This window comes from Clytia hemisphaerica, unplaced genomic scaffold (genome assembly GCF_902728285.1).
Source record: "Clytia hemisphaerica strain Z4C2 unplaced genomic scaffold, Clytia hemisphaerica genome assembly, whole genome shotgun sequence".
Classification (NCBI taxonomy): domain Eukaryota; kingdom Metazoa; phylum Cnidaria; class Hydrozoa; order Leptothecata; family Clytiidae; genus Clytia; species Clytia hemisphaerica.
Window position 1 is genome coordinate 250,205 of NW_027104287.1, and position 20,360 is coordinate 270,564.

At 34.1% G+C, this 20,360-nt stretch overlaps 1 protein-coding gene across 1 annotated transcript; it reads right to left on the minus strand.

The window, feature by feature from the left end:
• Window positions 1-1,961: 1,961 nt before the first annotated feature.
• LOC136817017 (PC3-like endoprotease variant B) lies at window positions 1,962-9,510 on the minus strand. Its single transcript, XM_067073360.1, has 2 exons — window positions 8,277-9,510; window positions 1,962-4,706 (listed from the first exon to the last, which is right to left on the minus strand). Exons 1-2 carry the CDS (start codon window positions 9,400-9,402, stop codon window positions 3,355-3,357), a joined length of 2,478 nt encoding a protein of 825 aa, XP_066929461.1. The 5' UTR covers window positions 9,403-9,510; the 3' UTR covers window positions 1,962-3,354.
• Window positions 9,511-20,360: the final 10,850 nt, after the last annotated feature.

The window sequence follows — 20,360 nt, forward strand, 5'->3', positions numbered from 1 at the left end:
AAAAATTTTCCCAAAAATCAATGGGGGGGGTTGGAATAAGAATGTCCTGTAAGAAAGTAAGAAATATAGGAAAAAATTTCAATCAACAAATCGCAAAGAGGCCTGCAAATTAAAAACGTTAAAATCAAGAAAGAATAAAAACTGAAGAAGTAGCGCGGAAAGCAGTCAAACACGTAAAAATATTTACTAAGTACCAATTTCATCTCGACACAATTCAAACGCGAAACTTTTTTCTGTCGAAGAAAAGATGCCCGAAGGATATCAAGCTTGCGAAAGGTAAGTTAGACTGACAGGTTCGAATATTAACTCCGAAGAGAAATCCTCTGCAGTCAGGAGGTTGCACGAGATGGCCTTGCAGGTGAAGGTAGAAAAAGTTCGAAATGTGGATCCTGCGCTGTGAGAAATCCATCTATAGAAACAAGACGCAGACAAAAGACGAAAATTCGGAATCCGATTTACAAAATTGACGCTCAAACTTCATGCAAGATAAGATACCAAATATTAGGGCGAGGAATACCCCGTTAATGTCATATTCCCGGAAACACAAGCATATAGACAGACGAAAAAGTGGATGCTTCATTTTCGTCTGATTCTAATTGCTGCAGATAGAATTGAGTGCAATAAAAACATCAAGATTACCACGTCGTTCCCTGCGTATTATCAGCTTTATAGAAATTCTCTTGCGTCCATCAACTTTAGAAGGAAACTCGTGTTATACGAAATCCTGTGTCGAGTACACTTCAAATATTATGAAAAGCAATAAAAAAGGGGGAAAACGAGTAATCTAAGTAGACAGAAAAAATAAGAAAGGCTGTTTACAACCCAAGACAATGCAATTTTTTTCGGTTAAGAGGACCTCTGAAAGCTCTAATGTCACGAGAAAAACAAATACCACATTTTGTAGACTGTCATTTCAAAGACGAAATTTAATTAAAATTTCTACGTTCTTGCCTTTAGAACAAAGGTTTTGGCGCTCGTTTTTCAAGACAGCAAGTTACTTTTCAGACCTTGTGGAAAAATTCAATATAGATAAATTTTAACCCAATTCAATTTGCAATGAAAAAACACATGGCCGTTCTTCCCGCTGTACAGTAAAAAAATTGCAATATTTTGTTATTATTACTCTAGCAGTAACCTTGCAATCATCACCAGAGCACATACAAAAAATTAAGCTCGACTAGAGATTAACATTTGATCTTTGAATAGAAAATATCTACAAAAATTCGACCAATTAGAGTGGATCTGTCGATCCTGTATCTCAAACGCCGTGGTACACAACATCATGCAATATTAGAAGCGAAGTAACTAACTAAATATACTAAACTGCTGAATTTAGAAATATATCCTGCACTTTTCAAGGTAAACAGCCAAAAACGCCACATTGCTTCTTCTCAAACTTGTGAAGTGATAATACTAAACTTTCTACATATTTTACGACACATCACCAAATTATACGGATATGACAACAAGAAAAACAATCGAGACTTACAGTATCATACTTCCGCTATTTGTCTAAATAGTTTATCCACAACAAATCACACGAGTTCTTGTCCGTCATCATAACTAACGGTTTTGGCAACACACATCCACGAAAAATTATATTTGCCTAGTTGAAGGTAACCTTTCTAGTACCCAGAAACTTGGGTACTAGAAATTTCGCTGAAAACAACTGATAAAATAAATTCGAACAATCAGATGACATTGGATGTTATTTTTGTTGTAGATTGTTTCAGGGAAATCTTTCTTAAATAGCAAATGACACCAGCCCAAAATATGGGTAGACTTTAAATAAATCGACTTATCTTGATCGAACTTTGTGATCTAAAAATTTCTCGACTATACGTTTGTATAAGATATGTTTCACTGGGAACAGATGCGAAAAATACAAAACGTCGAGAAAATGCCCATAACCTGAAAAATCCTCGATTAAGGGAGATTAATAACTTTAAACATCGTCAGAATTCCATGCTAATAACTCAAAACAATAGGTTTTTATATTTTAAAGCAAAATATACACAAAACATCACTACAAACAAAAAATAATGTACCAAAATGAAAAATTAGTCAAAAAATAAATATATTAGTTAGGAAAATAGGCTATTTTGTAGGGACCTTAACATCAATGATCTCTAAGTTTGATATTTACACAATCTTAAGCTCCCTAATTGCTCAAAATTGCCAAAATTTACAACCTCATAGGCACAATTGGTTATTTCAATTCATCAACGAACTATTTGTTGACTATTTTTTAATAAAAAGGAGACTTTCATTTGTGAGACTAGCGGTTTGCTATTTTCTAAGTTAGAAACTATTTAGTAGAAAAATAAGATGATTAAATTGAAAAATAATTTTAGCTAATTTGAAACCCCAAAAAATACACAATACTTTAGTTAGATGAAGATACAATGCAATAAATAATTTAAATTTCAAAATGCAATGTTCAGCTAAAGCCCAAAGGTAGTTTTTTAAAACTAAAAATGTCAAAGCAAAGCCTTCAATCTTGCCCAGAATTATTCGAAAGCATGCGAAGTAAAGAAAGAAATTGCATTCATTTGTTCGGTTGTTCGCTGTGGTTGACTTTAGAATTACCCTCCTTTAGCTAGACAATGCACTTTGAATTAAGAAATGATACCAAACATCAAGAGATAAATTTGGAAAAACTTCCTTAAATTTTTTTTTTAAAACTAAAATCCCTCCTTGATTTATCTACTGATGATGGTTATCTACCAATCTATGTCAATCACAAGCACCATTAAGTTTCTGCATCATGTGAAATTAAATTTTATCTTCGATGCTCATTTTGGGCATAAGGAAGTATACTACACGCTTTTTTTTATAAGAATGGTGTAAATCCACTTCATCATGGATATTCTTAACTTTTTTGGGAAAATCATCCTAAAATATTCTTACAGCATTCCTTTTACTTGGGGGTAATTGACAATTTATAATTTAGAATGCTCTTAAAATGACATTCTTTGCTTGAATAGCAAAATTCCATGATGGTGATATTCTTACCATATTCTTAATTTTTTGGCCATTTTCATCATGGACATTCTTATAAAGTGTATTCTTATAAAAAAAAAGCGTGTATGAATAAGAATATCCTCAGAAAGTCCTTTTGTAAAAAATACCCCACTTTGACAAGGAAACTCTGATAATTAATCTCATCAATTAATAATAAATGTAACAACATAAGTCACATTAGACGTTTTAATCAGTTTGCAGATCTGCCACGGTGGTTGAGCTTCCTTGTGGTTGACATGCATAGTGCTTTTAGTGTTTTTTTCTAACAATAATAACCCATAGAGAGAGAAAATATTTAATTTCCAAACCGAAAATAAAAATTATGATAATTTATTCACCAGTCCCATAAAGTGTAATTCTGAGATCTAAAACTTCACCAGCAAGATCACTTCGTTTCAAGATATCATTTTCGTATTCATATTTTAAATCAGAAATAGTGTCTTTCTTATACTTGACGTAGTCCGTCGTATCATCAGCAAAGTTCGACCTTCGTTTTCTACCAGATCGGTAATAATCATCAGCGTATCCTTGACTTTGTCGCTCGTATAATTCTCGTTTCAACTGATCGTATGCTGATTCGTCACGTCGGTATTTGTCGTACAATTTGGCGTAAGCGTCGTTGGAAACCTCGTCTTCGCGTTTATAGATATCTCCTTGGGCAGTGACGACGTTTTCGTCTCGACGTTGAGTGTCGGCGGCGACATTTCGTTGTTGTTGACGTTGTTGACGTTGTTCACGTTCCTTCTTCTTGTCTAACTCCTCCATGTATTCTTCCTCAACGTCACGACGATCTTTAGTGTCGAACGGATTCATACCTTTATTATCGGTGAAAATCAGATTCCAGGTACCCTTAGGGTTCTCACCCCAGTTATAGACGGTCATGAAGGTCCAACCTTTCAATCCAGCAGATGATCCATCAAATGGACGTTGATGAAGTAAATTACTGACCGTACCACTCGGTGATACCAACTTGATGCTTAAATCACCACGTCGTCGGTGTTTCAAGGTGACGTTAACAACGGCGTGTTCCAATTTAGTGATGGCATTTTTGCAGGTACCGTCACTCTCCTTTACCTTACAAGCTTGACAACCATCAGTGTTGAACGCAAGTTTGAAATGCTCCTTGGATGGAATGTTACCATTCTTGAATCTCAAGATGAAATGACAGCTCTTTTGTTTTGGAACAGTGGTCCAATTCAATGCAGCATCAACAAGCTTTTCAGCATCCAAAACACCGAATCCAAATTTATGGTTGTAGAATTTTCCAACACCATTCTTAAACCAACCAAGATCGTTAGGGCTGACTTTCTGAGCAGTTTGGAACACCAAATGTTGAAGATCTCTCCAGGTGATATTTTTGTTAGCTTCAAGAACCAAAGCAAAGATACCGGCAGCTAACGGAGCAGCAGAAGAAGTACCAACAAAATGATCAGTACATTGATGATGGAGGTAGGTGGTGATGACATTGGCTTTTGGATCACCTAATCCAGCTTTGTGTTTACCACTACAGTAAGTAACGGCAAACATGGCGGCACATCGTTCACCATAGTATGTAGAGACACCATGCTCGTTGACAGCCCCGATACCAAGGGTGTAGATACTGTTAACATATCCGTCAGCATTGCAGTCATCACGCTGCATACCTCCATTTCCAGTAGCCCAAATGAAGAGAGATCCTTTGCCTAAAAAGTCAATGGAATTTCTAGATTAGTGATCGAAAGAGAACTGACAATATCTGTTTTTTAGGCTCCTATTATCAGCTTTTGTGATTTTGAACCACAAACTTCTTAGCGTAGTACACAACCTAACTTATAATTTAGTGGTTCTTTGACTCTACTGGTTGGCTCTATTAATATTTAGGCTTAAAAAAAATTAAATATATTCTCGAACAGATTTCAAAGACCTTGAAAAAAATCTGATAAAAATAGGTCAAACTGGCAAATTTCTTTTTTCTTTATGCAAAGTCTTTATAACTTTTGCATAATCATAGAGGATCGAAGGAGTTTCTACATGGGCTACAAATTAAAATTTGAATGTTATTGGTCGAATAGATATCGTTTATTAAGCTTTATATATACCGTAGATCTATAGCTAATCATCAATAAAAATTCAAATTTACAAAATTCAGGAAAACGGTGGGATGAGACAATCTTAAAAACAGCTGGTATGATTCTATAGAGATCATTGCAAATTGAAAAAATAGTTGTCTCACAGTGACTCAGAATATCATCAATACAGAGGTTGTTCTTTTTCTTAAAGTTTGAGTTATTCACTATGAGATACATCATTAGTGACATGAATAAAAGGACTTTTAATAAATAATTAATCTTATTAGATGGAAGGCAAACAACCATTAGGATTAAAGAAGTCGTGGTATCCCCTAAGGATATAAATAAATCGAGGACATTTTTTTTTTAATCTATGATTCTACTTTTTAATCAATGATATTAATTTCGTTCATAAAGAACCAATTGAGAATTTTCTGATAAATTCTTGTAAAACTAGAAATTTTAACTGATAGGAAATATACTTTGTGTACTCATGTCTATGTTTGCTCATGACTTCAAGTTTTAATAAAAATAACAGATAGTAGGATTGCTAACAGCCCACTCACTCAAGAGAATAAGTTGTGTTTTCATAGCTGTGAAATCTTAGAAAATCAATTCTGTTTAGTTTCCATGGGGAAGATATTCATATTTATCAATCAAAATTTCTAGAAGAGGAAGGGTAAGGATATTTAACAGTTAGGAACAAAGAAAATGTTTTGAATAAAGAAATCACATCTATCTGATGGGAAAGGAAATAGGCAATCAGACCATAGAAAGATCTTTCATCATAGTTATCACCTGCCTCAACTCTTTCTCAAAATTTAAAAATCGAAGAAAGAGAAACAAAGCTAGAATACATAATAAGCAGAGCAAACAACAACACATAAGAAACCTGTGTCATTTATAATTTATGAAGCAAAAATGAAGACAAAACAGGGGAAGAATTGTAAATTTCCATAAATACAACAGACAAAGTATTCATCTCTTGATATTATTACATCAAAGGAAAACTTCTTCCTTTCCCCTTTACAATTCTGATTAAATTTCATCATAAAAATTTTTCTTCATCAGAATTAATCTGAAAAGCTTAAAACTCATTTCCCATGTAGAAAGTCAAAAATATATATTTAAATTAAGAAAGGAGGACAGTGTATTCTTTTTTTTCAAATAGATACTCATTCTCAGAATGTATTAATCCTTTTGACACATATCAAGCTAATATTTTTAAGATTCTAAAACAATTCAATACCTATCTACTTTGAATATTGTCAGAACTTAAGAGTATTTAAAATACTCCAACAAAACACAAAGGGAAAAGTCCTACCCAAAAAAAACTACAAACACTAAAAAAAACAATCATTCCATAATTAAAACTAATATTACCAATGTGGCTCAGCTGTGAAAGGCTATGCATGGTCCTATCTTCTGAAATTTAGCCCCTATCAGCTATTGGGCCCAAGCACCATTAACTGAGAACTGGCAAGGAAACAAAAGATCCTGGTAAAGTATTGTGACTGCAGTCGAAGGCTAACCCAAATGCTTTTTGATTTAGTTGGTAGTTAAGTGGATCACTCTTTTCCCTAGTGTTATAATAATAACCTTAAATCTACATTTTTTTGGTTGCTGAGATATAATAAGCAAAGAAGCAAATCATTGCAATAAAATCCAACTGATAAACCAGGATAAACAAACAATTCCAGAGCCAGCATTTAATACTATTTTAAAAGTCCCAATCTTTTGGCAGAATTTTTAAAGACACTAAAGTGCACAAAACTATATGAAGTACATATATACTAAAATGAGTTAACTTTTCATGTACAATTGACACGCTTGTTTTCATTGAATCAGCCCTTTCACACACTTCAAATTTTTGATAAGGTTAACACAGGTCACAAATCACAACATATCAAATCTGCAAACATGTAACTGCGCAATTTATAATCCTTTTGTTAAATTTGGTAATAGACCTTTGGGAGAACGCAACAGCCTTTTGAATAACTAATTACCAGAGGTGTCAACTCTCACGCATTGGGCGTGAAACTCACTCATTTCCACTTTGTCTCAAGCAATTCTTGATCCTGGATTGAAAAGTTCGATTTCTTATGCATTTTGGATTTTTGAGAAAAATATCCCCGTTATTCCAATTTTTGCAAAAAAGTTTCCCCAATTTTCTAGACTGGAGTTGTTTATAGTGCGTAGTATAGGCGTTATATAATGATATGATTATTGTTACGGGATTTAGTTTGTATAAACAACTGGAAGAATCCAGTGTTCCGGCCTTATAGAATCCCCGGCTAGCTACGCAGAAACTTGCATAGCAAGAAGAGAAACAATTCATCAAGCAACAACAAACTCTCAAACCAAAATCAACTCAAATTAAAAAATTTTATAACACACAAATTCATATATACAAATTTTTTTTTTGAAGAATATTTTTAAGCAGGATAAAATTATAATTGCATTATTAACACTTTTCTTTTGTTTGGAGTTAGTGCACAAAGGTTTCTAGACGACTAAAATTGTTCCCTCCATTACTTTTTGCTTTATTTCTACTATGTCTGAATTAGTCGTCTGGCTTACTAGACTACCAATTTTCTGATATTCAGAAAAAAAGTTTTCCTTAGGCGAAAATAAAAAAATGTAGTGTTTCCTAAAACCCGCCAGGTGAAAATCTTTTTTTATCTATATGGTTCATCATAAAAAAAGCTAAGTTGACCACTCAAGCTATCAACTCAGGTAAATTATGGCATGTCTCAAAAACTGAAAATTAACATAATTTTTAGATCGCATTAGTTGACAGAAAATGACCAAACAAATGACTGAACATGAAGGGTACTATGATGAAGTTTCTAACCTGATGTGTAACCTAATTGTTTTTTTGTTAATTTTCGCGAAAAACCGTAAAAACTGGTTATGACGTCATAATCGATGACGTCATAAAAACTAAAAATTGAATTTCTCAAGAATGGTTTATCCAATTAACTTCAAACTTTCACCAAAGATGTATACTACTAAAGTCGATCATTTGAAAATATTAATTTTTCGAAATTTTGATGAGGTCATCAGAAATCAGAGTTGGCAGGTCTGAATTACTCCAGCATAAATTCCGTTTATCATAACATCATATGATTGATTTGTCTTTTACGACACAGCTGTTACCTAGGTTCAAAAAAATCTATCTAAGAATTCACAAAATATACATACCATTTCTTCCAAATTTGGCGCCTTGATGAAGAGCAATCTTTCCCAATCGACCTGGTCTTCCAAATGTTGCACCGTTATCTTTAGGACCCCATGAGCAACTGTAAATATCAATGTGATCTCGTTTGAATGACAATGCATTGGCTTCCAAAGCATCTGTCGCTTTACCATCCAACATCCTAATTGCACCAATTTTGGAGTCATATGCAATACCGATACCACAAAGGCTGTTGTTTCCTTTTGCTGCAATGGTACCAGAACATTTAGTTCCATGTGCGTTGTAAGGATCTGAATCATTAGGGAATGGATCTGCTTTGTGACCATTTAAATCAGTACTGGCTTTAGGGTCATAATTATCTTTTAACTCTGGATGAGTATGATCCATACCATCATCTAACACTGATAATACAACATCTTTACCAGTGTATCCTCTCTTCCATGCAGACTCTATCTTGCTATCAAATCCAGCAGGGCCAGTAGTTTGACCATCATTTCTAATATACCATTGTGCACTGAAATAAGGATCATTTGGAATCATATCCTTTGCTGCTTCTGCCTCCTTTTTAGCATCTCTAAGAGGAACACGCTTTTCTCTTTGAAGAATTCTCTCACGTTTCATCCAAGTAACTTTTTCATCATTTGCAAGAAGTCTAGCAGAATCAATGTGATCACGTTTACTAATTGTTTTTTCAACTTCTATTTCTTCTTGTTTCTCTTTGATCATCTCCTTTTTCTTCTTTTTTGCTTCCTCTAAGGACTTTTTAGAGTGACTAAATCTATAAACACCATACCCAACATCGAGCTTATGAATATGGTCAAAACCATATTGTTTAGCAATATCTTTGGCGTCATCGTATTTATCAGAGTTCAGTTGGACAGTCCATTCATGAGCATGAGTATCATCAGTCTCATTATCCAAAATATCATGTTCTTCGTCAAGGGGATCTTTCAAAAGGGATCTTAATTTATCAAGCTTTGCTTCAATGTCTTCAAGCTTTTTTATTTCCTTCTTGACTTCAGCATTTCGATCATTCTCTATACTTCGAACTTCTCGTTCATTTGAATCAACCAAAAATACACGAGAACAAACGCTAAACAAAACAACTAATATGAAGCATGTTTTCAACATAATGTTTTATAATACCTTCTTGAATGAGTTAGAGTATTCTTCTTAATTCAGAGGATTGTCAGCCAGCAACAACCTCTTATTTTTCTTTCCTGTGTTTTGATTTTCAGTAGAGATGGTGAGCGGACATATTTTTTATCAAGTTTCAAGTCCATTGTAATCCCCACAATCAAACTTTTGTTTACATTCTTTGTTTTGATTTCCCATGTGATCAAACGTTATTTGTCTCGTTTATCCTTTTTAAATTATTGTTAAGTTTAAAAATTTTGCTTGGGCAGTCGAGTATGAATTACCAAAAACGCGCGGGAAAAATTAACCTCGAAGCAGCTCTTCGTGCTCCACGCATTCCACGCATGCGCTTTAAAGAGAATGGTATGCCTTAGCAATGGTGATCGGTTATGAGATTAGAAAAAAATTTACTAAATCTACCACCACCACCACACCGAGTGTGATCAAGGACACTTGTAGTGAAGTCAGGTAGCACATAAAAACGTAAGAATACTTCAGATACCGTGAGTATCACAGCGCGAATATTTCTTTGAAAACTTGACCTCTGAATGTGATATTCAGGGTATACTTCAGATGGTGATTAATAAAGCATGAAATTTGGCACAGATGATCCTTAGAGGGTCTAAAACTTAATTTTAAACAGTAACAACAAATTTTGCCACCTGGCCACCTGCCAGATGACGTCATCAGGTGGCTGGGCAAAAAAAATATTTTTTTGAAAATATTCAAAATCTGATGTTTCCAGCGGAAAGAGCATGAAATGCTGATAGAAATTGAGGTATAAAACATGCCTTGAAAATCTTCCTATCAAAAGTTATGGAGGTTGAAAGTTTTTTGATGACGTCATCATAAGCCTTTCCAGGCAAAACTTAAAAAACTCGTAATTTTGGTACAAATTGACCAAATTTCATGTTTTATACATGAATTCATATCAAAATTTATGGCATTTTCCGATTCCGATGGTCAAATTGAATTAAAAGCTTTAAATCCTACAGAATACTAAAACTTAGATTTTGCTAGCTTTACAAGGCAAATCAACGCAGCGTTCTCCCTTCAGGAGCACAGTGTACAACAATTTTGACATGGATTCATGTATAAAACACCAAATTTGGTCAACTAGTTCCGTTATTACGGGATTTTAGGTTTTGTTTGGAAAGGCTTATGATGACGTCATCACAAAACTTTAAACCTTCATAACTTTTGATAGGAAGGTTTTGAAGGCATGTTTTATGCCTCGATTTTAATCAGCATTTTATGCTCTTTCCACTGGTACCATCAGATTTGGTATTTGGATTTGGCAAAATTTGGTGTTGTTACTGTTTAAAATTAAGTTTTGACCCTCTAAGGATCATCTGTGCCAAATTTCATGCTTTAATCTCCATCTGAAGTATTTTTGTGCTATTATTAGATTTTGTGTTATGTTATGTTATGGCTTTAAGAAGGAGTGAGGTAAAACCATTCAAAAGAAGCATCCAGCGAGCCATTTGTACGAAATATCTACTGTTCCTTACCAGGTGGCGGGTTGGCTTGTTTTCTTCAAATTATCTGCTGTTCGTTTACAGGAGAAGAGACCATCGATGAACAACAGATAGTCTTTTAGATGAAGGATAACACCCTGATAGTTTTTAGATGATGACGTATTCAATGAACAGCACATCGTATTTGAGTTGTATTTGCACATCGAAAAGCGGAAGAAGGACAGAAGTACAGTTTGTATTCAACTGTACTTTTTCTAGGAAGAGGAAGTAGATTTTACCTGAACAACAGATCCAAATAGTTAGGAGAAGCGGTCCTAAATTCAGTTTAAAACATTTTAGGAGGACAGCACATGGATATTTCTAGGAGTAAGGATTCCAAAGAGATCAGGCCGTCGGATGCTGATTCAAGATTGCTTAACCCCCAGACTGTGAGTACACCGCCCGGGGGGGCACTTGATTTTGAAAACGACCGTACGTTCGGCCAAAAATCAGGTCTCTAAAATCGGACCCTTACAGTGCAGGAAAAATTTGGCTGAAAATCGACCCTTACAGTAGTTTGATTCGCAAACCTCTATAGATATATCTCCTATAAGAAACTTTTTTCGCTAGAGGATGAGCAGAAGCCTACCCTTACAGTGCAATTTTTCGAAATCTTTTGCTCTTTTCAGAGCAAAATTTTCTGAAATTTCTCAAATTTTACACCCTTACAGTGCATTTTCTCCCACTTGCTCACAAACCAACCCAGTGCACTTTCCAAAGTCCAAAAAACCTACCCTTAAGGGCCGCACGTCCGGTAGGTCACTTACCTGGAGTGCCCCCCCCCCCCTTTATGGCAACCAATTTATTTATGCTGTCTTTCTCGCTTAATTGGTCATTAAGCCAAGAGAGCTCTACCCATCTCTTTGAGAACAAAAGGTTTAATGACCAATTTTCGAGTTTAAGTTTCAAGTAGTACTTTGTCGATATGGGAATTTAATTATAATCACTTTTCTTTTGTCATCATCGATTGGCGATCTCGAGGAATCTCCTTTCCTAACTTGAAATCATGTCATCTTCTCTCTTGAGATACTTTGAAACAAAAAAGATTTCAGGGAATCCCTCTGCTCAGGCATTTTAAGGCCTGTCCAAATTTTCCGTAATTTTTAAACACCAATAGCACTCGTCAAGAGGTGTTCATTCATACCTTTTTGGAAGGGTATTAGGGTGTAGAATATGAAAAGTGCTGTTCGATAATTGTTTTGTTTGCCTAAATAAAGATATATATATATGGATAAATAATGCAAAAAATGTAAAAACGCTGACGTCAGCAAAACTTATTTTTTAAGTAACTTTTGATTGGCTTAATTTTAGATGCTGAAATTTTGCAGAATGTTAGAGAATATTGAAAAGCACATTTTGGATGAAATTTTTTTTTAGAAATTTGATGACGTCAGCAGAAATAAGTATAAAACGCATTTTTGCAAAAATATGCTGACGTCATCAAAATTTCAAAATATATTTTGATTTAAAATGTGCCTATTCATAATGCCCTACTTTGGTTAAAATTTCAGCATCTAAAGTTAAGCCAATCAAAAGTTATTCAAAAAATAAGTTTTGTTGACGTCAGCGTTTTTACATTTTTTGCATTATTTATCCATATATCTTTATTTAGGCAAGCAAAACAATTATTGAACAGCACTTTTCATATTCTACACCCTAATACGCTTCCAAAAAGGTATGAATGAACACCTCTTTGCAAGTGTTATTGGTGTTAAAAAATTACAGAAAATTTGGACATGCCTTAAAATGCCTGAGTGCAAAACACTAATTCGTGGTCGTTGAAGCCATTACTGCTAGAGATGCTCCGAGCGTCTCTAAGTCATAAATTTCACGTTCTTTTTTCTTCATTTACAAAAGGAGCATGCTTTTCACTTGCGAATTCTGATTTCGTCTATTCAGAAAACTGTAACGAAATCGTAAAAACTTTTTTTTTTAACTAGAGGGTGATTCCTTTTTAAACTTTGGTTTAACTAATGAGGAGCGTGCCGTTAGATACAAAAGGAATATAAAAGAAACATGTAGACCTAATTGCTTTAAACCTTGGTCTGAACACGACCTTAATATGAAGCCATCAAAATCTAATGTTAATGTTAAGCACGAATCTTCATTGTATATTTTTTACAACTCTTAGAAATTTATGAAAAGTTGAAAAACCGTTGACGAGAACCACTTATCTATCTAGCGTAGTGAAAAAGCACCCAAAATCAGAATTCCCAAGTGGAAAGCACGCTCCTTTTGTAAATTATGAAAGGAGAACGTGAAATTTATGACTCAGCGACGCTCGGAGCTTGTCTAGCAATTTAGGCAGTTAATTAGCCTCCGTCTCGGAAGAGGACTGGGCCCGAATTTGCGGACGTTTTCACAGTTTCACTTTCGTTTTCGGCTATACGACAGCGTTTTCAAGCAGAAAGCAGAGGAAATCTGTGAAATTATGGCAGGGAATGCTAACCTATTTTTCCAGTGTTTCTCAAGATTGGAGCAAGATTATTGTTCTAGAAAGTTCATAAAGGCCTAATAGTTTCAGATTAGTATGATTTTATCAGAAAAAACATTTACACCAAAGCTCCTTATTGATATGTGAAGGCTACCAAAAACAGCAATGTCCTCCATCAGAACAACTTTAACATAAGGGACAAGGACAGTCAAGAAGTCTACTTCTTTGTTGAAAATTTGCACTAGAGAAAATGGTACTATGGAAGCCCATTCTATACTCCTAAATGATAGTTGAAAGATCAGCAGTTGAGAGGGTTGATTAAAATAGAACTCAAAGCACACAATAAAGTATACATATATATTTGTCCAGGAAGAACTGGCATGTTATTTGCTAAGTTTTGGTGTTTAAAAATATGTACTTATCAGTCCTAAAAAATACAAATTCGAATATAATGAGGGCAATGAGTCTGGTTAAATGTTACTATATTTACAAGAAAGGATTACTGAAAAAATACTACTGTATGTACTACTGATGAACTAAACTCAAAAACTAAAACTTTACCATAAATTTACATTACGACAATTTAAAAATCTATCTTTAATAGCAACAAAGAAAAAAACATGACTCAAAGTTAGTCAGAGCTTCAATTCAGTAGGTATAGAGCTTTCAAAATTTGAAAACAGACACTGCATTGGTTACTACAAGACATACTATCCACACGGTTTTTTCGATTCATGAAAAAAATAAAGTATTTATCAAAAAAGGTTCTCTTTTTTTTGGTAATCAATTCCAACAAACAAAAATCAATATAACAGTTTTTTGAAAACCATCCCACAGTGTAAACATTATCAACCAACTAAACCCACACCGCCAAAATTGTAAAAATAAGTCAATATAATTTCTATCAACAATTTCTCGTAAAATGTTTTTTTCCAACATTCTGATACCAATCATGGCTGAAGGCATCATATGTAGAGTTACTGTGAGGCATTTCATTGCTTTTAATGATCACGATACCAAACATCAACCAAACAAAACTGACGCCAAGCCAAATCTGTCGATTAAAAATTTCCATGAAAATTATAATTGAAGCTTATCTCGTAAAATGCTTTTTTCAACATTCTGGGGGTGTTCAAAGTTAGAGGTATCATATGTAGAGCCAAGCAATACATGAAAAGTCATTTGCTATCCCATTTGCCATGAGATATATGAGTCAACAAATCAAACAAAAACCAACAAATCATGTCTCTTCACTTTCATGTCACATCGTGTTTATATGATAATCAGAAAGCCAATCCACAAGAAGAGCCATCTTCCTTTATTATGGAGTGTTCCAAAACTATTGGTAGGTTGTTTGGAAGTAAAGAAACCCACACAGTTTGTTTTATTTTGAAGATTTAACTTGAAAACAAACTGCATCTTTCCAGTAGAAACTCATGTTTCAACCTGCTACATAACATTGGTCAGTCGGGTCTGCTACTAACATGTAATAGTTTTATTATAGCCGAGCTTGAGAATCTGTAGGCAGAACTTGTAACATGTATTATGTGTATAATTATGTCAGTCGACTTGAAGTATGATACATTACTCATATTTCACTGGATGCATTTTCGCTGTGAAATTATCCGCAAAATTTTCTGACCGCGTTCTGAGACGGATCATGGATCGAAGTATGGAGATTCCTTTTCTGAATAGCGTATTTCATTCTGAGCAATTTTTTCTTCAAATCAGTTTCTAGAACCAATGCTAATGTTTCAATTCTAGCAACCGTTCTGCAGTTTGAAGATGTTGTGTATATACTATCAACTGCGATCTCCTCTATCAAAAACGAAGTCTCACTCAAACATTCAAAAGTGGATTCCTTTTTCCTCTCTTATGTAATCTAAGATGAAATAGCAATTAAGTCGTTGCATTTCTTAATTCCAAACTTAGTACTACTTAAGCCTTAAACTTAAACTTTCATGTCTGAACACGACCTCAGTATCACATGCTTTTATTTAAAATCTTGTTTGACATGATGTAGCATAGGCGTAGTGAGATAGGCTGCGTTTAGACCAACTGGCATTTGTAATTTGGCATTTGCTCGTGAGGGATTCGATTTTAATAGCTTTTCCATTGTATTTTCTGTCATTGCATTTAAGGAATCGTCTTTTTAGAGTCATTACAGAAAAGGTGATTCCCCCTCAAGTTCAACTTTGACAGATCAAACAATGAAAAGCATGGAATTTATCAAAAACTGCAGTCATTAAGACTGAAACTTTTTGCGGTAGGGTTAAGCTATGGCAAATCTTGCAAACTTTACAATCTATAGAAAAAAACTGAATAAAAAACGTGCAAATACTTTAAAAAATCAAAAATGTCATTTTTTCTCTTTGTTTGGGTTCCTTTGTTTGATTTGACATGCCAGAAAAGGGGATTCCTTTGCTCAAAATGACATTTTAAAAGTTAAAAGTATTTTGCTGTTTTTATTTCACTTGCTTGGGTATATTGGTGACATTTAGGTGATGAGAGTTGTGCCTTTGTGCTCTTATAAAATGTTTCCATGAATTTGTATTTACTATTTTATAGGGAAAGTAGGAATTTTATTAAAACTTTGATTAAGAATTTACAAAAAGTAGCAAATATCGGACATCTTTGGGACCTCCTTGAATTCTGATCTTACTAATACGCACTGTACGAATGAAAGTATAGTTTTTTGAAAAAAAAATCTCCATTTTATGATAAATATATATAAGAATCTCAGGGTCTCTGCGTCAGCACAAATTAGTGAAAAACGAAAAATCCTATTTTCTGCTGACGTCGTCAAAATTTCGAAAATATTTTTTTTCAAATGATCGACTTTAGTAAGATACATCTTTGGTGAAAATTGAAGACAATTGGATAAACCATTCTTGAGAAATTCCATTTTTAGTTTTGATGACGTCATCGATTATTACGTAATAATCAGTTTTTGCGGTTTTTCGCGAAAATCAGCGAAAAAATAATTAGGTTACACATCAGGTTAAAAACTACATCATAGTACCCTTCATGTTCAGTCATTTGTTTGGTCATTTTCTGTCGACTAATGCGATCTAAAAATTATGGTAATTTTAAGACATGCCATAACTTTCCCGAGGAGGGACCATCATTTAATTCTTACAAGAAGATTCGAATTATAGAGGTTTGAAAGTTGACTCTGTAGAGATTATCTTCACGCGAATAAATTTTGTATTTGCGGATTTTTTTTGAATACTGTATCTTGATTTTAAGAAGAACCTTAATCTTTTTTTTCGTACACTCGGTTCCAAATGCTTGGAGAGTCGTTTGTATAAGACCATGAAGGTAATAAAGATAGATGGAGAGTCAATGCCTTTTGTTCTATTCTGATTTATCATCGGAAGCAAACAGCTGTTTGGTTGCTTTGGGAATAAGATGATTAATTTTGGGTATACTCGTGGGAATATTTAAGATGAATGAAAAGACATTACATTTTTAACAAGTATATTTAAATATAATAGCCTTGTCATGAAAAATTGAAAAAACTTCACATAATAAGCACAATACTCTAAACTTCTAGGGGAAGCTGCCCATAAAGTCATCGATAGATTTAAAAAAGAATTACGTGTTACGATTAGGAACCTTGTATCGATCATTTTGTCAGAGTATGAAAACCGCTGCCCACTTAGACGTGAAGATTTTAAGATAAGAAACTTTCAATTATAATGTGATGCGACTCTCAATGTTCACAAAATGCCAGCCCAAAAATATATCCTTATGAAATTAAAATGTTCTTTTATCCTTAAATCAGTTGAAACTATTTCGAATCGCATTTTAACTCAGATTTCTCGCAAAATTAAGTTTTTCAAAATCAACGGACCAGCCTCTTTCTGTTTTTATGAAGTGATAAATTGACAGTTACATCAATATGCCTTCTTACCTTTCTTTAAAAATATAAGTAAAAGTAATCACGGAAAAGGACGCGAAAAAAAAAGACGTAAGTGTGAGAACAGAGTAATCAAACTCGTCAGAAAAAGTACCATTAGAAGTCATAAAAAATCAACCTGAATAAATGCAATCGAAATTCCAGAGAACTTCATAATTCCCCAAAACACATTACATTACTATGTCAAACTCCCATCACATAAATTTTACAATTACGTCAGAGTAGACTACGCTCGCCACCGAAGAGGTTTATTTGGAAAGGGTAATTATATTTTGTTGTTCGCTTCTTTTTTAAAGATTCGCCGGGTTGGAAAAGTATGAATTTCTTTGTACATATTTTACCTACCCCAAATATTTAGGAGGCTGAGTTTTAAATGAATCGTCAAGTTGAAACAAACGCGATAAATGTATCAAGGTCTGTTTTATTTACCCCCTGGTGATTTAACGAAAGAGAATTAACTCGATGTTACAATCCAATTATTGAAAGTTTGTGTCGGCCTTTTTATAATGAGCGAGACATACGTTCTCTGATTACGCAATTTTCATATTGACATTTTCGAGGCATTTTGATGTAACTGATTGATGTTTTTTGCTTCCAATGATGGTACATCAAAGAAAAGCCGCTTTGAATAGATTTATAAAAGATTTCAACGACCATTTAGGTCATTACCGAGACGTTTTCTCTCCATCTGTATCTTTATTACCTTCATGATAAGACGCAGCAAGGACACTTGTATAGCGTATAAATTTTTATAATTTTGATGTTTACAGGGACTTTCATGTTATGGGCAAGTATGGCCTAGCTATAATCACACTCGCTACAATTTTTTTGAAATTTGTAAAAGAAAAATTGTTTTTTGTAGAAAAAAAAATTAAAAATGAATCTCTAAACCTAGACTGGGACACTTTTTTTAATTCTACTAAAAACCTTTTCTCCTCTCTTGTCTTTCCATCATTTTTATTAATGTCAAATTGAGGAACCAACAATGAATATGTTTCCATTTATCATTTTGCAATATATTTCGACTTTTATAGTCATCATCAGGCTACAAAATTAAAATCTAGAGTAAGATATCAACATACATACACGTCTTACTACCTCAAAAAATCAAATGAAATCAAAAATAAAATTCAAAAACTACATTTTTATTCAATTCCCAACCTCCCATGAGTATATACAATTAAAATAGATTATAATAAAAAGTTTATGACTTTTGTATTCATCCCGAGTGTTTTTAGATGGTTTTAATTGGGTAATAAAAAGTGCTGATATTCTGATACTCCGAACGAAATTTTTGCGGAAAATTTTTGTAAATGCTTCTTTGTCTCAAAATAGTGGTTTTTCGTCAATTTTTCATCTGGATTTTGCTTAAAAAAACAGTCATAACTTTTGACACATCTTTTTATCAGCCATTGGGGGTAAAAATAATTGCGCCAAAACTCGATAGAGATGTTTTTTATGGCTTGGGATTGGAATTCCATTGTTTTCTGGTCATAAAATTCAGTGGGAATGGAAAATTTTTTGGGGATTTGCTTATCTGATTATCTTCAGCTGGAAAAAATTATTTGAAAATTAGTTTTCCCCTGGGGACGATATTTTGGCCAATTTTTCCAGTGGGAAAGGTTCTCAGTGGGTCTGTGAGAAGGGGGTGTTCTCGTGTCTTCGGGTGTCTATTGGTTTTAGACCCTGGCTATATGTGATTGTCTTTATTTTGGGAAAAGCAGTTTCTAACGTCAACTCCGTCTTTGCCTTCATATCTAGGAAAATTTAAAATTTCTTGGCTGTAACGAAAGAATACAAAATCCAAACCATGCTGCGCTAATCTCCAGGGTGAGGGTGGGATTTTAATCCCCATTGATGTTTTATCTGGATTTACATTATTTCTACATATTTCGCTCAAATATTTATATAGGGCTGCTGAGACAGGATACACTCAACTTCGTTATTTACCACCACTGCCTCAGTGACCCGGTGGCTTTTAGAATTATTCAACGGGATAGAAATATTTCTTTGAAAATCCAGTGCAGATTTATCAAAAACGAAAACACCAGTAGGGACACTGCATTCGGATAAGTTTTAATAGGAACAATGTTCTTATATTCTCGTATACGTAGAATAATGGTTGAGCAGCCTCATGGTGTGGTACCAGGTACTAAATATGCTTCTCCTTGCATCTCGTGATTTCACCATTAAAAGTAAAAAACATACTTGTCTAAAATCCAAAGACTTCAAAAGCTTGTGTAGAACAGTATGGAAGTTACAAAAATCTAAATTTTTAAAAAGGTTTGTAAATTCTTGAAATTTCGACCATTTGACTAATTGTGGCTGAAAAAAGGGTCGTAGAAACATAAAAAATTGGTCAAGGTTTTCAAAATTCAGTTCTTCTAAGGGTCAATTTTCGAACTTTGGCTCGTTCATGCCCGTTAAATCAAACCTAATACACAGTAAAAGAGCTTTGGTAAGCAATATGTTTGATAAAACCCTAATTTAACAAGTTGGTTACTTAAAATCTCGGATTATTCTATACACTGTAGCCGCAAAATGCCACGCGGGCACTTTTTTGTCTGTTGATCACCCTAATCTGTAATCTGATATTATGATGGCGGACTGGCGGCCGCCTTCTCTAGCGGGCCAATTTAGTCAGCTTTTGATGTGCCGCATCCCCGGTCTGGTTCAACTACCCTTGCCCGAATAAGGGCTGGATTACCAGATCACCCACTGCAAAATCCTTGGCGCAGTCTTGCAAAATGCTGTAATGTAAACCTTCCAGATGTTTCTGCATCTGGGTGCCAGATAACCTAATCGTCACATTTCTACTCTATTACTATTGTAGTGTTTTATAAACATTGACTTTTTTCATTTTAATCATCATTCGACAACAGTTGAAATGATGGATCAAAAAAATATCGATCGTGCTTGGCAGTTCATGGTCACTATAATGATGAAGCATGTCCTTATTCCCTGTGCCAGTGAAAGGCAACATTCTCAATCTTTGAACCAGACACTTGGGTTTTGATTTCAGAGTAAATAAGTCTCTCAAAGTAGAAGATGAGTTCCAAAGACACACGAAGGCAGGGAC

Excerpts from the sequence above, each read along its gene's own strand:
- LOC136817017 (XM_067073360.1), bottom strand. The coding sequence starts at position 9,402 with ATGTTGAAAACATGCTTCATATTAGTTGTTTTGTTTAGCGTTTGTTCT. Across the intron at positions 4,707-8,276 it reads CGCCAAATTTGGAAGAAATG|GCAAAGGATCTCTCTTCATT; the intron begins GTATGTATATTT and ends TTGACTTTTTAG.